This window comes from Simochromis diagramma, unplaced genomic scaffold (assembly GCF_900408965.1).
Source record: "Simochromis diagramma unplaced genomic scaffold, fSimDia1.1 OVJJ01000466.1, whole genome shotgun sequence".
NCBI lineage: Eukaryota > Metazoa > Chordata > Actinopteri > Cichliformes > Cichlidae > Simochromis > Simochromis diagramma.
The window spans coordinates 837,362-854,297 of record NW_024387287.1 but is presented as its reverse complement, the minus strand read 5'-3'; the positions used below and the strand labels follow the sequence as shown (position 1 = coordinate 854,297).

Below are 16,936 nucleotides of genomic sequence, written 5' to 3'. Positions count from 1 at the left end.
TAAAACCGTGATTTTTTGCGAGAATGTCTCATGACAGTGACATAAGCGAGTGCGCCGTTAGTGACAACAGCTGTGTGCAGATCAACAATGGATCACATATCGAGTGCGGGAGAGAGTATGAGCGTGCAGCGTTTAAAGCGTGGAAGTACTGACCTTACTTTGAGTTTGATTCCATAAAAAGTGACAAAAACATTAGCGTCCATTGTGCGTGGGAAGAAAACTTCTTTTTACAGCGAAAAAAAACCCTAAACTTCCGAGCAAGCGCCGAGTGCGCTATGACGTAATGGGAAATTCACAGAGAAACTCGCGGATTCTTCCATTGACCGCGGCACACCTGCACCAGGGTAAACCTCCGCCTACCGCAGTCCTGCTTTACAGGTGAAAATAGAGCAACAGGACCGCTGAGTCTTTGACTTTATTTATTTTCTGCTGTGTTTTACTTGCATCTATTTGAAAGACTGAGTGTAAACACAAAAAATATTTTATTTTATGTGCTGGAATGTGTAGAAAATAGGTTTAAATGTTAAACTAATTTATTCAAGTCAAAGAATGTTGCTTATAGTTTAATTTTTACTTGATGCATAAAGTTAAAAGATTAAAACTGATAAAACAAGTTAAAAAAAGAGACTTTTCCATTTGATTACATTTTGTATGATGGATTATGCAGAAAAAGTAGAATTGGGCTGAAAGATCTATCGCTTTATCACCTATTCAGGTTGTAAATCGTGTTTTTAAAAAGTAACTAAGTAACTAAGTAATTAATTACTTTTGAAAATTAAGTAATCAGTAAAGTAACGGGATTACTTTTTTGGGGAAGTAATCAGTAATTAGTTACTGATTACTTTTTTCAAGTAACTTGACCAACACTGGTCACCTGTATGCAGTAGCGGTTTTTGATACGGGCGACACGGGCGGTTGCCCGGAGCGGCATCGTGGTGGGGGGCGGCATCACGGGCATCGGCAACAAAAATAAATTAAAAAATGCTCGTACTCATGCTGCCCCGACGTCAGCCAGCACATATTGGGAATGGTACAGGCACCAATCGGTTTTCTATCACCCATTTGCTGGCAGTAAGGGCGCCCTCCGTTTGCGAGGTGCGCCTGCTGCTTGCGGCACAGGGTGGAGAGGGCGGGGCGGCGGGGGATTCTCTAACTGGCTGGAGCAGCATCTAATAACCAACTCGCAAAGTAAACAAAATAAAAACAAAACAACAAACACGAAAACACCAGACATCATGATACAGACTTATAATTTGCTCGGTGCGCCTGCTCGCTGCTGAAGAAGTCAAAGTAAACTTTATTGTCATCTCCGCTACATACAGTCCAGTATATAGAGAGACGAGATGACGAGGCTCCAGTTACAGCAGTGCAAGTGTTGCATCTTCAAAAAATAAAAATACAATAACTGAGCCTTACACCGGAGTATCGTTGCACTGGTTTACTGAACCTTACTTTCAGGGCATGTACAGAACATGAGCATCCATTTTCTACTGCCTCCTACAGGACACACACTTCTTCCACTTCCTTACACATTAATGTAACACAGAACTAATACTGCCTCTCCTGGCATTACCATTGTAACAACACATTCATTCTGTTTCTTTCAGAAGAATAACAGGAACTTAGGATGTAGGTATCTATGAATAATAACTATTATGTATACTCATATATTTATATAACCACTTATTTCTTGCGATACCACAGCAAGAAAACAATAAATATAAGAAGAGTAAGAAAATAAATATACACTTTAGGACTCGGGGTAAAGGGATCAATAACAATTTAAAATTTATAATTTACAGTTTGATGATTTAAAGTCTCACACACAACCCGTCGAAAGGGGAGGGGGGGGGCTGCTTTCAAATAGAGCACATTTCATTCATAATGATGTAAATCTAAGCCCATTATGTATTCACGATTTGAATCCTGGGTTGTGTGAAATCCCAGAAATAAACCTTAGACAAAGTGAATCTGTGAACTAAGGTGTAGGTCTGTTATGTTGTGGCGATCCTCGGGTTGGGGGATGGCTGTTCATGGAGTGCAAAATTAAAACCAATGGAAGATGGACAGGAAAAGTTCAAAGCCATCGTGCTCAGTTTAGAAAAAATAGAAAAGGAGGAGAAACGAGCGAAAGATACAGGTAAGCAGATGTGTCATTGGATTATGGCAGCTCATCCTGAAACAATCAGTCAGAATACTTTATTAATCCCTAAGGAAATTCTGTGGGTTACAGTTGCTCCAAGAATTGGTAAAAATAGCAACAGTTACAGACTAAACTCCAAAAAAATACCTTGTGTTACAGATTTTAATATTAATTAGTCATTGTTAATTGTTGATTTGTCCTGTTCTCATTGTATGACGAATTATGATGGCTGTTTGGTAGCCGTTTGCATACCATGCATATCTGTCTCTCTTCATATGTGTATGTTTCTCTGGTGAAATACAGTATGGTTCCGACAACAGTTTTATGTTAATGTACAATCCTTAATAAGTTGTGTGTGTGTGTGTGTGGGGGGGGGACGCCAGAGGGAGTGTTCGCCCGGGGCGCCAAAGAGGCTAGGACCGCCACTGCCTGTATGTTACTGACCAGTCAACATTTATATTTGCAATAGATTTTGAGTAATCACTAAAAATGGAACGTAGATTTAGAAACTACACTGCAAGCTAGTGCTGATTATTCTGACACCCATTCTAACATGCCATAAAAGCTTATACAGATACAAGAACCCAGAAAACTAACTTAAACTGGACTTTTAAATAAAAAAAACTCACTGGAAAATACATTTTGCAAAATGATAGAAATTTTAAACTTTGATTGCTTCTTCCATTACTAATATTTTTTGCACAAATACAAACTATACTTTACACGTGTCTTCTGCTTGGCTCAACATGATGTAGGTGATCTGGTCAATAAGCTGTGACATGTACATTTACGCGCTGAATTACTCAATATGTGGAAAATCCCCACATGCCACTTGGCTGCTGGAGTGTCATGTACTGTACGACCTGGACTTTGAACTTGACGTTAGCACTAGCACCTAATAAAGCCACTTGTCACTACAGACCAGCGTCGATGCCCAGCTCCATACCTCCCACCCACACAGTTACTGGACAAGTTACGTTAGTGAAGGAAAAGTATTTAATAAGTATTATTAATCATGTACATAAGGCAGCAGGTGCTTTAAGTGTGACTCTTGTCATGACATCAAGTTCATCATAAGGTGTAAGATTTGCACACATCTTACATATATTTGATCACTACACTAGGTTCTCACCTATAATAACACATCATTAATGCTCATTCTTACATGTAGGCCATCTGAACTCTTTGTAAGAGTAAAAGTGAAATGTTCACAATTCATGTTCTGAGGTCATCGTTTGGAGGTTTTGTTGTTTAGCACAAGTTTCCCTTTGAACAAATGATCAGCTCCACATACGTAAAAACAAAACAGGTTAATCTGCCTGACAGTGACATTACTCATCAGGAGCCAACATGACCGCACAATTTCATTGATCATTGTTTCCTATTCACTCAAAGGTTTGAAAATATCAATAAAAACATCTTTACAGTTTGATATTCATACTCTGTAACGTTAATGGCATTTTTTTAAAAAACTCAACTGTTCTTAGTGTTTTCTTTTCTTTCTTAAAAAAAAAAAAAAAAAAAAAAGACTTTATTCAGACAGTTTCTTCACTGTGAAGCTCTGGAGGAGCATCGAGCAGCTCAAACATGTCATCGATGACTTGCCACAGGCAGTTCTCCAGAGGGAAGTCATTGTCCACCAAATTGACGAGGAAGTAATTGTCATGGATATATTTAATTATCATCCGAGAAGGAGACTCGTCTTCATAGAGTTTGCCCCACTGCTCAATCCACAAGGCAAACGCCTCATCCTGAGAAGATATGAGAACATCTGGGTCAACACAACATGCCAGAGCTTTTACGTCACACTGCACTCTGTCTTTAAAGTTAAAGATTATACAAAAATACAGAGAAAACGAACAATCAGATAAGCCCGTATGAGCGAGCAGCTAGTGACAGTGGGAAGGAAAAACTCCCTTTTAACAGGAAGAAACCTCCAGCAGTACCAGCAGCAAGGAGGGGCGGGGCCATCTGCTGCGACCGCTTGGAGCTGGTTCCAGAGCTCCGCCTCCTACTCTACCATTAAACGCAGTCATACTTTATTATTACCCTTTTAAACCTTGAATATTTCAGTCATTTAAAAACACGACACAAGGTTTAACATTCCCCAAACTGTGGACAGAAAGAAGACAGTGTCTCACCTTCCAGTACATGAAACTAACTGGGTCCACTACAGTCGGCTGAACAATCTCCCTTCCGGCGAAGATCCCCCAAGTCACAGCATTTGGTTGCATTTCAGGGGCGTTGGTCAGGTTATGGCCCTGCATGCAAAATGTTCACCATGACCAATGTTTACACACACACACAAAACCATGGAGTGACTGATGCTTTGTGAACAAACTTACATTCACATTAACAATGTGATAATTCACACGGGGCTCGTACTTCTTCAGTACTTTAAGAAGAGCGGTCACATTTTCACTGGAGGTGAAAAACTCCAGATAGGCCTGTCGGTTGAATAACATCCATATTAACAATAGCAGACTCTGAGTATCCCATCTGAAGGTACTGAAAATACTGTTAGTGTTTGTACCTTCTGGAAGACATAGCCCCCTGGAGGTCCCCAGCCCACAATGGGGTCTGTGGAGGGTTTGCCATTGATGTTGGGCTGAGAATTGATGGTGAGGACTCCTCGCCTGTTCACTTTCTCCAGTTCATCCTTCAGAAGGTTGGTCTCTGGGGCCAGAGGCTCGTCATTCCAAGGCAAACACATCACCTATAGCAGAAGAGAAAGCCTTAGCCTGCTGTTACTGCTGCTATATACAGAAGACTTGCTGTGGAAGAACGAGTGGCTACGTGGGGTATGGTTAAAAACAAAAACCTGTTCTCAGAGTGAGTGTCAGTGTTTCCAGTGCACTCAGGACAGGATTCATTGAAACAGAGTAACAATGGCACACCAGCCAACCACAAGGTTAGTTTTCACACTTGACTTATCTAATTTAGCTGGAACATACAGTAGACAACAGCTTGGTATACTTAAACCAAGGACAGATATAGGAAATCTGTGGTGCCACAGGCTGGGAAAGCTACGAGTGACCGAGCTCCGTGGTTCATCCTGGATACCTTGTGTCCGCAGCGATTTGGCTGAGCTGTAATGTAGCAGGTAAAGACTTCGAAGACGCTCTCTTCATTTTGTAGCTCTTCACCCCACATTTGCAGCAGTGCATCTTTAGATGATTTGCTCTTCAGGTAGAACAGGTAATAGTCATTCAACTCCCCAAAAGCTGGAGACGAGGAATTTCCCCTGAGGACGAAAACAAGACTCTGAGCTAAAGTTCAATAAAAGCTGAACGAGGTTCCAGAAAGTGATTAGATTAAAAAACAAGAAACAATAATAATACAATTTAACGCGTGTACACATTTCATAGTGTCAATGTGAGCGCTCGAGCAGAGTAGGAAACAACCAGTCCATCTGAAGAACTTTTTTTTTTTTTTTTTTTAAGAACAAATGAGTCAGATATTTAACCTCCTAGGACCTGGCGTCCACATATGTAGGCATCACATTTTCGGTTGTCTAGACCAAAATACAAAATTTTGCTCTACAAGGGCCTGATATCCACTTACGAGGACATTATACTGCCTCTGTTCTATTGAAATTTTAAACAAGTATCCTCATATGTGGATCTCATTTCTTAGAAACAAAATCAGGTTTAAAAAAAAAAAAAAAAAAAAAAAGTTAACTCTTTGTTTTTACATTCATCAGGTCCCAATCAGCCCAAATATCAAAGAGAAATTAAAAATGCATGCTATGAAAGCGTTTGTGTCTTAGGAGGTTAAAGGAGAAATGCACAAACAAGCAAGCAGCAGGGTCTCCTGATGGTGAGCTTTTGAGCAACAGCGAGCCTAAAACCTGCATCATACTTCCCACGTCTGCCAGGGTCCACTCAGCTCAGAGTGATGGCAGTTTTCTTGTTAACACACAGTGAATACAATGGTCATGAGGACATCAGTGTGTTTGCCCGTTTATTACCGAAAAAGAAAAACTGCAGCTACAAGAACACACATTAGAAAACTTATCACATAGAACAGCTGTTAATGTAACTCCAGTATGCACTTAACAGAGTCAAAGGCTGGAGATGAAGGATGATCCCTGTGGACAACAGCACGACTCACAACTCTTATGCAAATTCTTATATACACTTGTGCAATAATTTGCATAAATTGAGGCATTCAACCAGAACAGCCCTCATTTAATGTCTGAAATGTAACAATGAGGACATCGTGATAAATGAAACCTACCATCTGCCATTGGGGAAGTCGTCCCAGTCCTGGGTTCTGTAGATGTAGCTCTTGGGCCTGGAAGCCCAGAAGATGGGTCGAACATCTTCTACCTTCCGTTTGGGATGGGCGCTCACTGCCCAGGGAAGAGGCCGCCTGGCACAGAAACACACCGTCAGCCTCTACAGCACTCTCTCAGGGCAGGAAAAGAAATAAAGGCCTGCTCTACAAAAGACACTGCTCAGTGAAATGAAGAAAATACTTTGGTCACTACTTTGATCACACATGAGTTCTTGATGAACGAAGCATTCAAGCTGAAATACTTTACTCATGTAACACTGTAATGTAATGATAATAAAATTGTCAGTGGAGATGTAATAATCAACCTTTTAAGCAGATTCAAAATTACACCTAAATTGAAGTTAGAACTTACAGTTTGATTCAACACATGTCACATGACAGTGTTAGCATGTCAACATGTGTCACGAAAGTTGGTGTGAGGCAGTAATGTTTATGGGAATCTCCTCCCAGACTTTGAAAAAGGCATCAGTGAGCTCCTGAACAGTCAATACAACCATCGGCAGATCTGCAACTTGAGCAAATCTCGCTGTGGAATCAAATTCCACCCAAGATGACTGGTATAATATCCTATTAGAGCGATTAGAACATGCTGGAAGGTATTACAGGTACTGCGCTGCAGTGGTTTGTATCATATCTATCTAATAGACTCCGATTTGTTCATGTAAATGGAGAGTCCTCTTCACACACTGAGGTTAATTATGGTGTTCCACAGGGTTCAGTGCTAGGACCAATTCTGTTTACATTATACATGCTTCCCTTAGGCAGCATCATTAGAAGACATAGCAGACATTTTCACTGCTATGCTGATGACACCCAGCTCTATCTATCCATGAAGCCAGATAACACACACCAATTAGTTAAACTGCAGAAATGTCTTAAAGACATAAAGACCTGGATGGCCGCTAACTTTCTGCTTCTTAATTCAGATAAAACTGAGGTTATTGTACTTGGCTCTGAAAATCTTAGAAATATGGTATCTAACCAGATTCTTACTCTGGATGGCATTACCTTGGCCTCCAGTAACGCTGTGAGGAACCTTGGAATCATTTTTGACCAGGACATGTCCTTCAATGCACATAATAAACACATATGTAAGACTGCTTTCTTCCATTTGTGCAACATCTCTAAAATTAGAAATATCCTGTCTCAGAGTGACGCTGAAAAACTAGTTCATGCATTTATTACTTCCAGGCTGGACTACTGTAATTCATTATTATCAGGAAGTCCTAAAAACTCCCTGAAAGCCTTCAGTTAATCCAGAATGCTGCAGCAAGAGTCCTGACAGGGACTGGAAAGAGAGAGCAGATTTCTCCTGTTTTGGCTTCCCTTCATTGGCTCCCTGTTAAACCCAGAATTCAAAATCCTGCTCCTCACACACAAGGTCTTAAATAATCAGGCCCCATCTTATCTTAATGACCTTGTAGTACCATATCACCCTATTAGAGCACTTCGCTCTCGCTCTGCAGGCCTACTTGTTGTTCCTAGAGTATTTAAAAGTAGAATGGGAGGGAGAGCCTTCAGTTTTCAGGCCCCTCTTCTGTGGAACCAGCTTCCAGTTTGGATTCGGGAGACAGACACTATCTCTACTTTCAAGATTAGGCTTAAAACTTTCCTTTTTGCTAAAGCATATAGATAGGGAGGATTCAGGGTCACCTGGTCCAGCCCTTAGCTATGCTGCAATAGACGTAGGCTGCCGGGGATTTCCATGATGCATTGAGTTTTTTTCTTTCCCATCACCTTTCTCACTCACTATGTGTTAATAGACCTCTCTGCACTGAATCATATCTGTTATTAATCTCCGTCTCTCTTCCACAGCATGTCTTTATCCTGTCTTCCTTCTCTCACCCCAACCAATCACAGCAGATGGCCGCCCCTCCCTGAGCCTGGTTCTGCCAGAGGTTTCTTCCTGTTAAAAGGGAGTTTTTCCTTCCCACTGTCGCCAAAGTGCTTGCTCATAGGGGGTCATATGATTGTTGGGTTTTTCTCTTTATGTGTTATTGTAGGGTCTACCTTACAATATAAAGCGCCTTGAGGCAACTGTTGCTGTGATTTGGTGCTATATAAATAAAACTGAATTGAATTGGTGAACACTGGGGAACCCAGCATGCCATAATCATCATTTTACGTGACTGGAGGCCTCTCACATAAATCATCACTTTAAACAGATTACACGGTGCAAACCCCGTCTCGGCAATTCTCAACACACTAACTCGATTTGGGAAACTCTCAGGATACAAAATTAACTTTAGTATATTATTATTATTTATTTCTTATATTACAGGCCCAAACGTGTCATATCGCATAGACGAGGATCTGTCTGACAGAGGTGAAGTATGGCTGCGAGTTGAAAAGGCAAGATAGTAATGTGCTTTGGGGAGTCTATCGCCATATCCTCTCATTATACCCACATGGTCAGGGTTTGATTTCCAGTCTTTAAAGTAGTAAATGCAGCATCATTCCAGACTCCTTACAAGCACGTGTCAAACTCCAGGCCGAAATCATTTTATACAGATTTATTATTAGTGTTATGCATGGTTATATGAGGTGCTAATAACACAGAAACTACAGATCCCATAATGCAGCGCTGCAGCCTCCTTGCTAGGCTACCCGGGAACATTCCCGCGTCAATCAAGTCAAACTTCTGTTATTGCAAAGCTAGCCGCTCACAATGGCAAAGCGAAAAGTTGATTCTGAAAGCAGAGCCTTTCAGCACCGGTGGGAGGCTGAATATATGTTTACAGACATTGCTGGTAACCCCGTGTGTCTTATTAGTGGAGCTAATATGCTGTAATTAAGTAATTTAATTTAAGACTGTACTATGACAAAAAAAAAAACATCAGGATTAGCTGAAAAACCTAAATGCAGAAACTACAGAAGGTAGAAGAGCTAAAGAAGAATCTAACATTTCAGCAGAGCAAAATCACAAAGTGAAGCTGTTGTGAAAGCAAGTTTTATTGTAGCAGAGGAGATAGCCAAATCAGCCCGGCCATTTACGACTCTGAAGAGCTGCATGATGAAGCTGTGCGACGTCATGTGTCCAGACAAAACGCAGATTTTGGCAAATGTGAGCCTGAGCAGAAACGTATGTCAAAGTGTAACCGACATGAAACTGCCCCGGGACAAACAACAGATGGAGCACCGGTGTTGTCGGCAGGATGCGAGTAAAGATGCAGGAGAACTGTACCGGTGAGTTAACAGCATACTGCATCACACACCAGGAAAGGCTGTGTGGTAAAGTCCTAAAAATGGAGCATGTAATGATCACCGTAACGCAAACCGTAAATTTTATCTGAGCTAAAAGTTTAAATCACCGTCAATTTCAGTCTTTTATGTGGGAAATAGATTCAGAGTTTGCTGACATTCCCTATCATACAGAGGTCCGTTGGCTGAGTTGGGGAAAAGTTCTCAATAGAGTTTTTGAGCTCAGCAAGGAAATCTGTCAGTTCATGGACATGTATGATGCGGTGAAGGCATTTCAAGTGAAGCTGTCACAAATGCACCAGTGCAACCTGCCTCACTTTCCCTGTTGCCAAGTAATGTTGAACCAAGTCAGTGGACTTTGCTGATAAACTGAGCGCACTGCGCACACCCGGCGCTTTGGTGACTTTGAAGCACAAAAAGAGAATTTTGAGCTGCTTCGCAACTCATTTACGTGGAAACTGCACCTGTGCAGATTCAGATGGAGCTGCAGTGTAATGATACACTCAAGGCAAAGTACGACTCTGAAAGGCCCGCACAGTTTATTAGTTCCATTCCTGAAGCAATGCCCAGCTCCGTCTACATGCGGCTCCAACCTTGTGTATGCTTTCATTTATTTTTTCTGGGGTTTTTGGCAGCATGTTCATATTTCTAACTTAGAATCGGGGTTAATATTGTGTGGAGATGGTTGACGAAACTACATTTTCTTATTAAACTCGACTGAATCTCACTTTTGCTCAAAGCACTGGTGTTTGATTCACTGACCTGGGGTCTTCTATCCACAGGCCCAGCTGTCGAAGCACCTCCATGGTCGCAACTTCACGGTTCAGCGTGTAAAAGTGGACACCTGGCACCTTGCCACTGTCCAGCAGCACACGGCACATCTCCACTGCTTGCTGTATCCCATAATTACGGATAGCAGCATCGTTGTCTTTGATAGGCTCGATGACTTGGGTGATCTCCTCTGGGACCTCAAGCTTGGAGAGCTTGACAAGCTGACGCAGAGACTGGTAACCCTGAACAACATGAACACACGAAAGTTGAGATCCACTCCTGTGCAGCTCTAACAGAACGTACTGTTATCCAGCAGCTTTACGTGTGGTCAGGACGCACTGCTGTCACTGTGAGACTGCTAATGCTACAGTGTCTGTCTGAAACATTAGCTCCATCGAGTCGTCGTTCCCTGTGTGGAAGGCAAAAGGGAAATCTGGACCATGACGAGTACATTTAACACTCTTTAGTATCACTGCAACCAGCTACCCCTTTGACTGCTCCATGGTTCAGATGACGAAAGAGGAAAGCACAATCACAGGGAGTGTAAAGGGTAACAGAACACAACACTATCACTTCAAAGAGGAGAAAATTGATTTGAAGATAAAGATAAGAGGATTCCTGTTCCTAGAAGAACTTAGTTACCTGAATGGGGAAGATTCCTGGTAAGATGGGACATGTGATGCCAATGGCTCTGCAATCATCCAGGAACTTGAGGAAAGTGTCGGGCCTGAAGAACAGCTGGGTGATGACAAAGTCTGCTCCAGCATCCACTTTCTCCTTCAGGTGCCTGAGATCAGCTTCATAGCTCTCTGCTTCAGGGTGGCCTGTGGGGTAGCCTGGACACACACATTTAAATTAGCGACAATCCACTCAAACTACATCCTGCTGACCTCGACGGTGAGAACATACCAGCGACGCAGATGTCAAAGTAGTCATCAAACTCTGAGCGGATATGTTTGACAAGGTCGATGGCATAGTTGAAACCATCCTCCTCTTCCTCCCAATCTTCTCCTACTGGGTCTGTGAAGATATTTGGCACACGCCTAAGGTTTAAAAACATGCACAGCTGGATGAGACAGGTCGCATCCTTGTACAACAAACTAGATGAGCTTTGAGTGCCGATTAAAACAAAGAGGGAGATCCATTAGTTTGTATGAATCGGGGAAAGTGCAGCTGAATCGAGGGCGTGTTACGGTGAAGGAACGTCTCCACAGATTGGGAAGCATTAGCAGTGGGAATGCATCGATTTTAATTGCCAAAGAAAAACTCGTCCGTCAGCGATGAGATTATTGACATTCAGCCATCAGCTGATTCAGATGTAGCGTGTGACATCACTCGCTGCATGTAGCATGCCTGCTAACGCAGCATTTAAGTGCTTTTATGGTTGTGACCGATGATTTTAACAAAGTGTCACAGAACATTACAAACAGGACATAAACTGTCCGCCTCTGCAGAGCACTGCTCGTGCATGCGGCGCTGTGTTAACAGTCCATTGTAACGTCTTGATGGATGTTCAGTCATCCAGGTAAAGAAATCCCAAAAGTTGATTCTGTTCATCTGGACGTTTTCAGTGGGAGAAACGTGTCGTCACTCATCCAGGTGACTTCTTCAGTCTCAGCTGACTGCAGGTTTCCAACCTTATAAACATAATGATCATTTGCCTGAACTGAAACTAGCACCAATGAAGGAACAATGGGCTGGGAGGTCAGTTCCTTAATCATAATTATGCAAATTCTCATGACCATTGATCAGCAACCATCAGGCCAGGACTCTGCAGTCTATTTACACCTACAGGCCAGTGGACACTCTTTCAATGATGAGGATGAACACATCTTGGACAGGGAGGAACGCTGGTTTGAGGGCGGAGTCAAGGAGGCCATTTACGTGAAAAGGGAAAGACCATCTCTGAATGGAGGAGGGGGCCTAAGGGTACATCTGTCACCATCTTACAATGCTGTGATTGCAGCCATTCCCCAACTCTCTGTGAATGGTACTCATGACCACTGATCAGTGGCTGTTGATCAATGGTCATGAGAATTTGCATAATAATGATTAAGGGACTGACCTCACAGCCCATTGTTCCTTCAGTGGGCTGGTTTTAGTCATTATGCAAATGTACTGTTTATAAGATTGGGGAAACCTGCAGTCAGCTGAGACTAAAGAAGTCACCTGGATGAGTGACGAAACGTTTCTCCCACTGAAAACGTCCAGATGAACAGAATCAGTGTTTGGAGAGTCCACTGTAACCCACGGCAGTGTGGAGAACACAGTCCACTGTTACACAGAGCAACTTCACGTCACCTGACATTTGTCTTTACTACATTTTTTAAGCCATTCGAAATCATGCTGCTTGTTGATTTTCCAATATTTTTCTTGCTTGCAGTAAGACCAAAGTAAAGGTAAAAGTAGGTCTGACATTGTGTTTCTAATTCTCGTCTCAGAAGCTGAATGTGATCTGGAATATTTCAGAGCACAAACGCTGCAGCAGGATGTCTCCATCAGGTTTTACATTTGCAGTTTATTAGGAGTTTTTTTTTTCTTTTAAATAAATGGTACATCCTGAGAGATTTAGTACATCACAGGCTGTACAGAAAAATGGATGATTCCATTAATGATGCATTTAATTTACGAGTACGAGTGTTGTTGGCGTGCTGCTGTGTGAAGACATGATAAAAATACTTGACAGCCAGTGCTACCCTTCAGTGGGTACGCCTCTCTAAATCCCACATCCTCTTGTTCTCGAGTTATTGCATTCACAGGATGACAATGCCCCATCAACCTTTATGGCTGCTGAGCTGCTGCAGCCCAGGAAGTACAGCGGATCATCTAATGACTGAAAGGTTGATGGTTTGATCCCTGGCTCATACTAATCCCAAGCTGCTCTCCGGTTTATCTGTTGGAGCGTAAATGTTAAACAGAAGAGTGCTGGTATGGCTACCATCAGCATTACCTCCTCTTAGTGCCATGATATTCTTCAGGCCCAGGTGCTTTGCTTTTGCCAAGTAGCCAGTGATTTTCTCTTTGCTTTGATTGCAGCAGGTTAGGTGGAGGATGCTCTCCAGGCCACAATAGTTGACAGCTGTGCTAGCAATCATCATGGATGAAGTTTCCTTGTCTGAACCCGGGTCGCCTGCTGGGTGCCAGGTAATGTCGATGAACAGGGGCCCACCAGAGCCCATACGGTCAAACCTGTAGAAAAAACACAAAGGCACACTCAAACCAGGGGTGGGAGTGAGGTAGTAAAGATGAACACATACATAACAACTACAATCTGGACTTGAGGGCTGGGAGCCAAACCGGGACACGTTTTCCCAGATGGGCTCAATCAGGGGTTTTCAGTTTTGCAGATAAGATCATAGTGTGTACAGTTTTATGTTTCATGAAGCTTTTATTGTCACACATTTGAGGACGTCTGCTGTGGAAAATTCATATCAATGTTTGTACTTTTTTGGTGGATTGTTCATTAGTCTGTGTTGGTCTGCGTGTTGGGTTTATTATTCTACCAAGAACTGGATGTGCTCCAGACAGTGAAGAACACTGTATTTTGTGTCTTAGAGTTCCCTGAATACATATCAGAGAGATCACATACTTCATAACAGAACAGCTGTCAAATTGCAACCTTCTGTTGATTTTGCTCATAAAAAGGATTTTTGTGATTAAGTTAAAGAAGGCGTGAAAAGGTCCCAATCGTGAAATCGGTCAATTTTATAAGCATTAGAATAAACATCCTGAGGTAGTGGATGCTGCCTGTGGACCAAAACATGAGTTTAAAAAAACAAAAACAAAGTAGGACAGAACGCCATCATGACGTTTTGGGATATTTTACTGCCAGACTCTGTCACTTCTACTGGATCCCCCCCCCCCCCCACACACACACTATCATCTCTCCTGTTGCTATACATAGCCCTACTATCACACTCCTGCCTTTCCTTGTCCCTCTTCAGTTCCCATCTGCACCCACCAACAGCCCCACCAGCGGTCGCTGTTAACCCAGGCTCTGACAGGGACGTCTCATTCTTGATGCGTCCCGTTTAAGTTCACATACCGTGATATGAGGTTAACAGCCCCACTGGCTGTGCGTGGAGGGAAGAACTCCAACGAGAACCAGCGGTCTCCGGACTCCATCCTTCTGCGCATCTTGTCCCGCAATCTGTCCGACCGGTAAGCATCCAGCACCGGCGTGGAGCACCGGGAGCTCTCCTTGGAGCTGTCCCCGCCACTGTTGCTGGCCCCGCTGGAGTCGCTCTTGCACTGGCAGGTGCCATCCCCTTGCTGAACCTGGTTCACCATGACTGTAACTTACACTGGGAAGAAGAACAGATACGGCGGTGTGTTCAGATTTAATGTTGCCTGCATGAGAAAACGTGTTAAAGCACAACTTTAGCTAAATGTTCTCCACGAAACTTTTCCACATCCCGGATATAACAGCTGTTTCGGACTTACCACTATAGCAGGCAGCACGGCACTCACTCACACACACACGCTATATCCTACCTCTGACCCTTTACATCACGGGTTAATTATGGCCTGACTGAATGGTGACCGACGGCTGTGATAACGTCGGTTGCCTAACAGCGACGTGAGCGGCTCGTTATAGCTCTTGCGCGCACGCGCTGCTTAAGCTAGCTGTCCGGGCTCAGCACGTGCTCAGGCTGCATTCACACATAAACGCAGAATCGTAAACATCGTAAACGTAAACACATCGAGTCAACCAAGTGCGCCTAACGCCATCGTGCTGGACTGATTTACACTGGTGCAATGTGCAGATAGTTTATACCACCTCCTCGGTCCTGCTGCTTTTATGCCCCTGAGCTCCCATTCGTCCACAGCCACAAAAATAAGCACTGCTACAGCTGCAGCGAACTTTACGCTAAACTGCTTCCTCTTTGGAGTTTTCCAACAGTTTGCATCCTTTACAGTTGCAATACTGCCCCCTTCTGTTCTTAGTGCTCATTCTCCAAATGGTCTGCAACACAAAGCGCTCTTCTGAATCAGAATTCTGCTACACGATTTGGTCTTTCGTGTAATTATCAGCTTTATGTTGATCTTTCCAGATTCTGCTGCCTCCTTTCGGTTGATCCCATCCTCCTCCTCGGACGCACAAACTCTCCACATGTCCTCCTTCATTACATCCAAACTTTCAGAGGTCTTCCTCTGTCCCTCCTGCCTGGCAGCTGTCACGTATCCTCTCTGCACGTGTCCAAACAATCTCAGCCTTGCATCTCTAACGTTGTCTCCACTGGCAGCTAAGGAGAAGAGGCTGAGGAAGAATCAGTAAGGACCAGCCCGTCTGTTAAGGACTGAGTGAGACACGGGTGGAGTGGAGGATTTACCCAGAGGACAGGTGCATTATTACAAATGATCCCACTGCATAAACCAGAATGTGTGACACCTGACCGTGGGCTGTGTGGAAGCACACCAAAAATCATTTCCTATCCTGAGCCCTCTGTCCTACGTGTTTAAACGTAGGACGTGTTATTTATGGTCCTGTCACATCATCAGCTGTGGCATGTAGGCTCAGACACGGAGAAGCTCATAATCGCTGTGTACTGAGAAAAGGCGTTATTGTGAAGCGGCCTCCTGCAGAGACGCCACAAGAACCCGAAACACACTTCCTCCTGCTGGGCTCCAATACAACACGGGCGGCATGTGACCCTTTACTGGGATCAGTGAATCTCCTTTTATTACCACGTTAACGTCCCCACAGTGCCGTTGGGACTGCGGCCACTCCTGCTGCACCTCTCCATGGCTGATGGGCTCAGCCTATCAGGCCTGGTTGTTGCTGGTACTGCTGTCCACGGTGCAGCAGCAGCCACCCGACAGCTAAAGTGGCGCTTAATCGGACACATACAAACAAACAAATGTGTGTGTGCTTTTTTTCCAAGTTCTGCCGTTAATAATCTTATAAATCGCCCTGGTGTGTTTCATTGTAATATTCTTCTCCCGAATAATATCCGTGTCTGCGCCTCTCTGTCGTAAGACTGACGCTGCGTGTCTTCTTAAACCCGAGCGGGAGTTTCTAAAGAGGCTCCCGCTGTTGTGTTAGTAACAGCAGATGACGCCATTATAGATTAGAGTCACATGACAGCCCGTAGGAGAGCCACAGCAGGCAACCAAGACACTTTTAAAGTGAGCCTATGAAGCTGCAGCGTTTAGTTTAAATCTGTGCCGTTCGACTCTGAAATCTGTCGCAAATCCATCACACGGCTACCACAGACGGACAGTCGCAAAACGTTCATATTCAGTATGGCCAGTTCTGTGTACTGTCTGTTACAGAGCAGAGACATCAAATATCCGAGGTTGGCACTTTAAGAGGAACTGTCACTTTCTAATTTTCTACGGGAATCAAACGCAACATTGTCCTCACGCGAGACTTGCGTTGTTGCGTTTACTTGTCATCGGAAATCCGCAATTCAAAATTACTTGGAACGTTATTTGTTATGAATACATTTTAAAAATGTAAAACGTTAGAATTCAGCTATATTCAGATATGTTCGGTTATTTTCTCCGTTCTTTGTTTTA

The 16,936-nt window shown here is 43.3% G+C and overlaps 1 protein-coding gene across 4 annotated transcripts; it reads right to left on the bottom strand.

Moving 5' to 3' along the window:
* Window positions 1-3,121: 3,121 nt before the first annotated feature.
* Window positions 3,122-16,673, bottom strand: mthfr (methylenetetrahydrofolate reductase (NAD(P)H)). Of its 4 annotated transcripts, none has more exons than XM_040003711.1 (12): window positions 15,195-16,667; window positions 14,460-14,718; window positions 13,365-13,603; window positions 11,324-11,434; window positions 11,057-11,250; window positions 10,406-10,656; window positions 6,383-6,517; window positions 5,207-5,387; window positions 4,677-4,859; window positions 4,489-4,590; window positions 4,285-4,404; window positions 3,122-3,894 (listed from the first exon to the last, which is right to left on the bottom strand). In XM_040003711.1, exons 2-12 carry the CDS (start codon window positions 14,702-14,704, stop codon window positions 3,679-3,681), a joined length of 1,977 nt encoding a protein of 658 aa, XP_039859645.1. In that variant the 5' UTR covers window positions 14,705-14,718; window positions 15,195-16,667; the 3' UTR covers window positions 3,122-3,678. The 4 variants fall into 4 exon arrangements, with proteins under 4 accessions (XP_039859645.1, XP_039859646.1, XP_039859647.1 ...); XM_040003712.1 differs by lacking the exon at window positions 15,195-16,667 and adding an exon at window positions 14,858-15,188; XM_040003713.1 differs by lacking the exon at window positions 15,195-16,667 and adding an exon at window positions 14,909-15,188.
* Window positions 16,674-16,936: the final 263 nt, after the last annotated feature.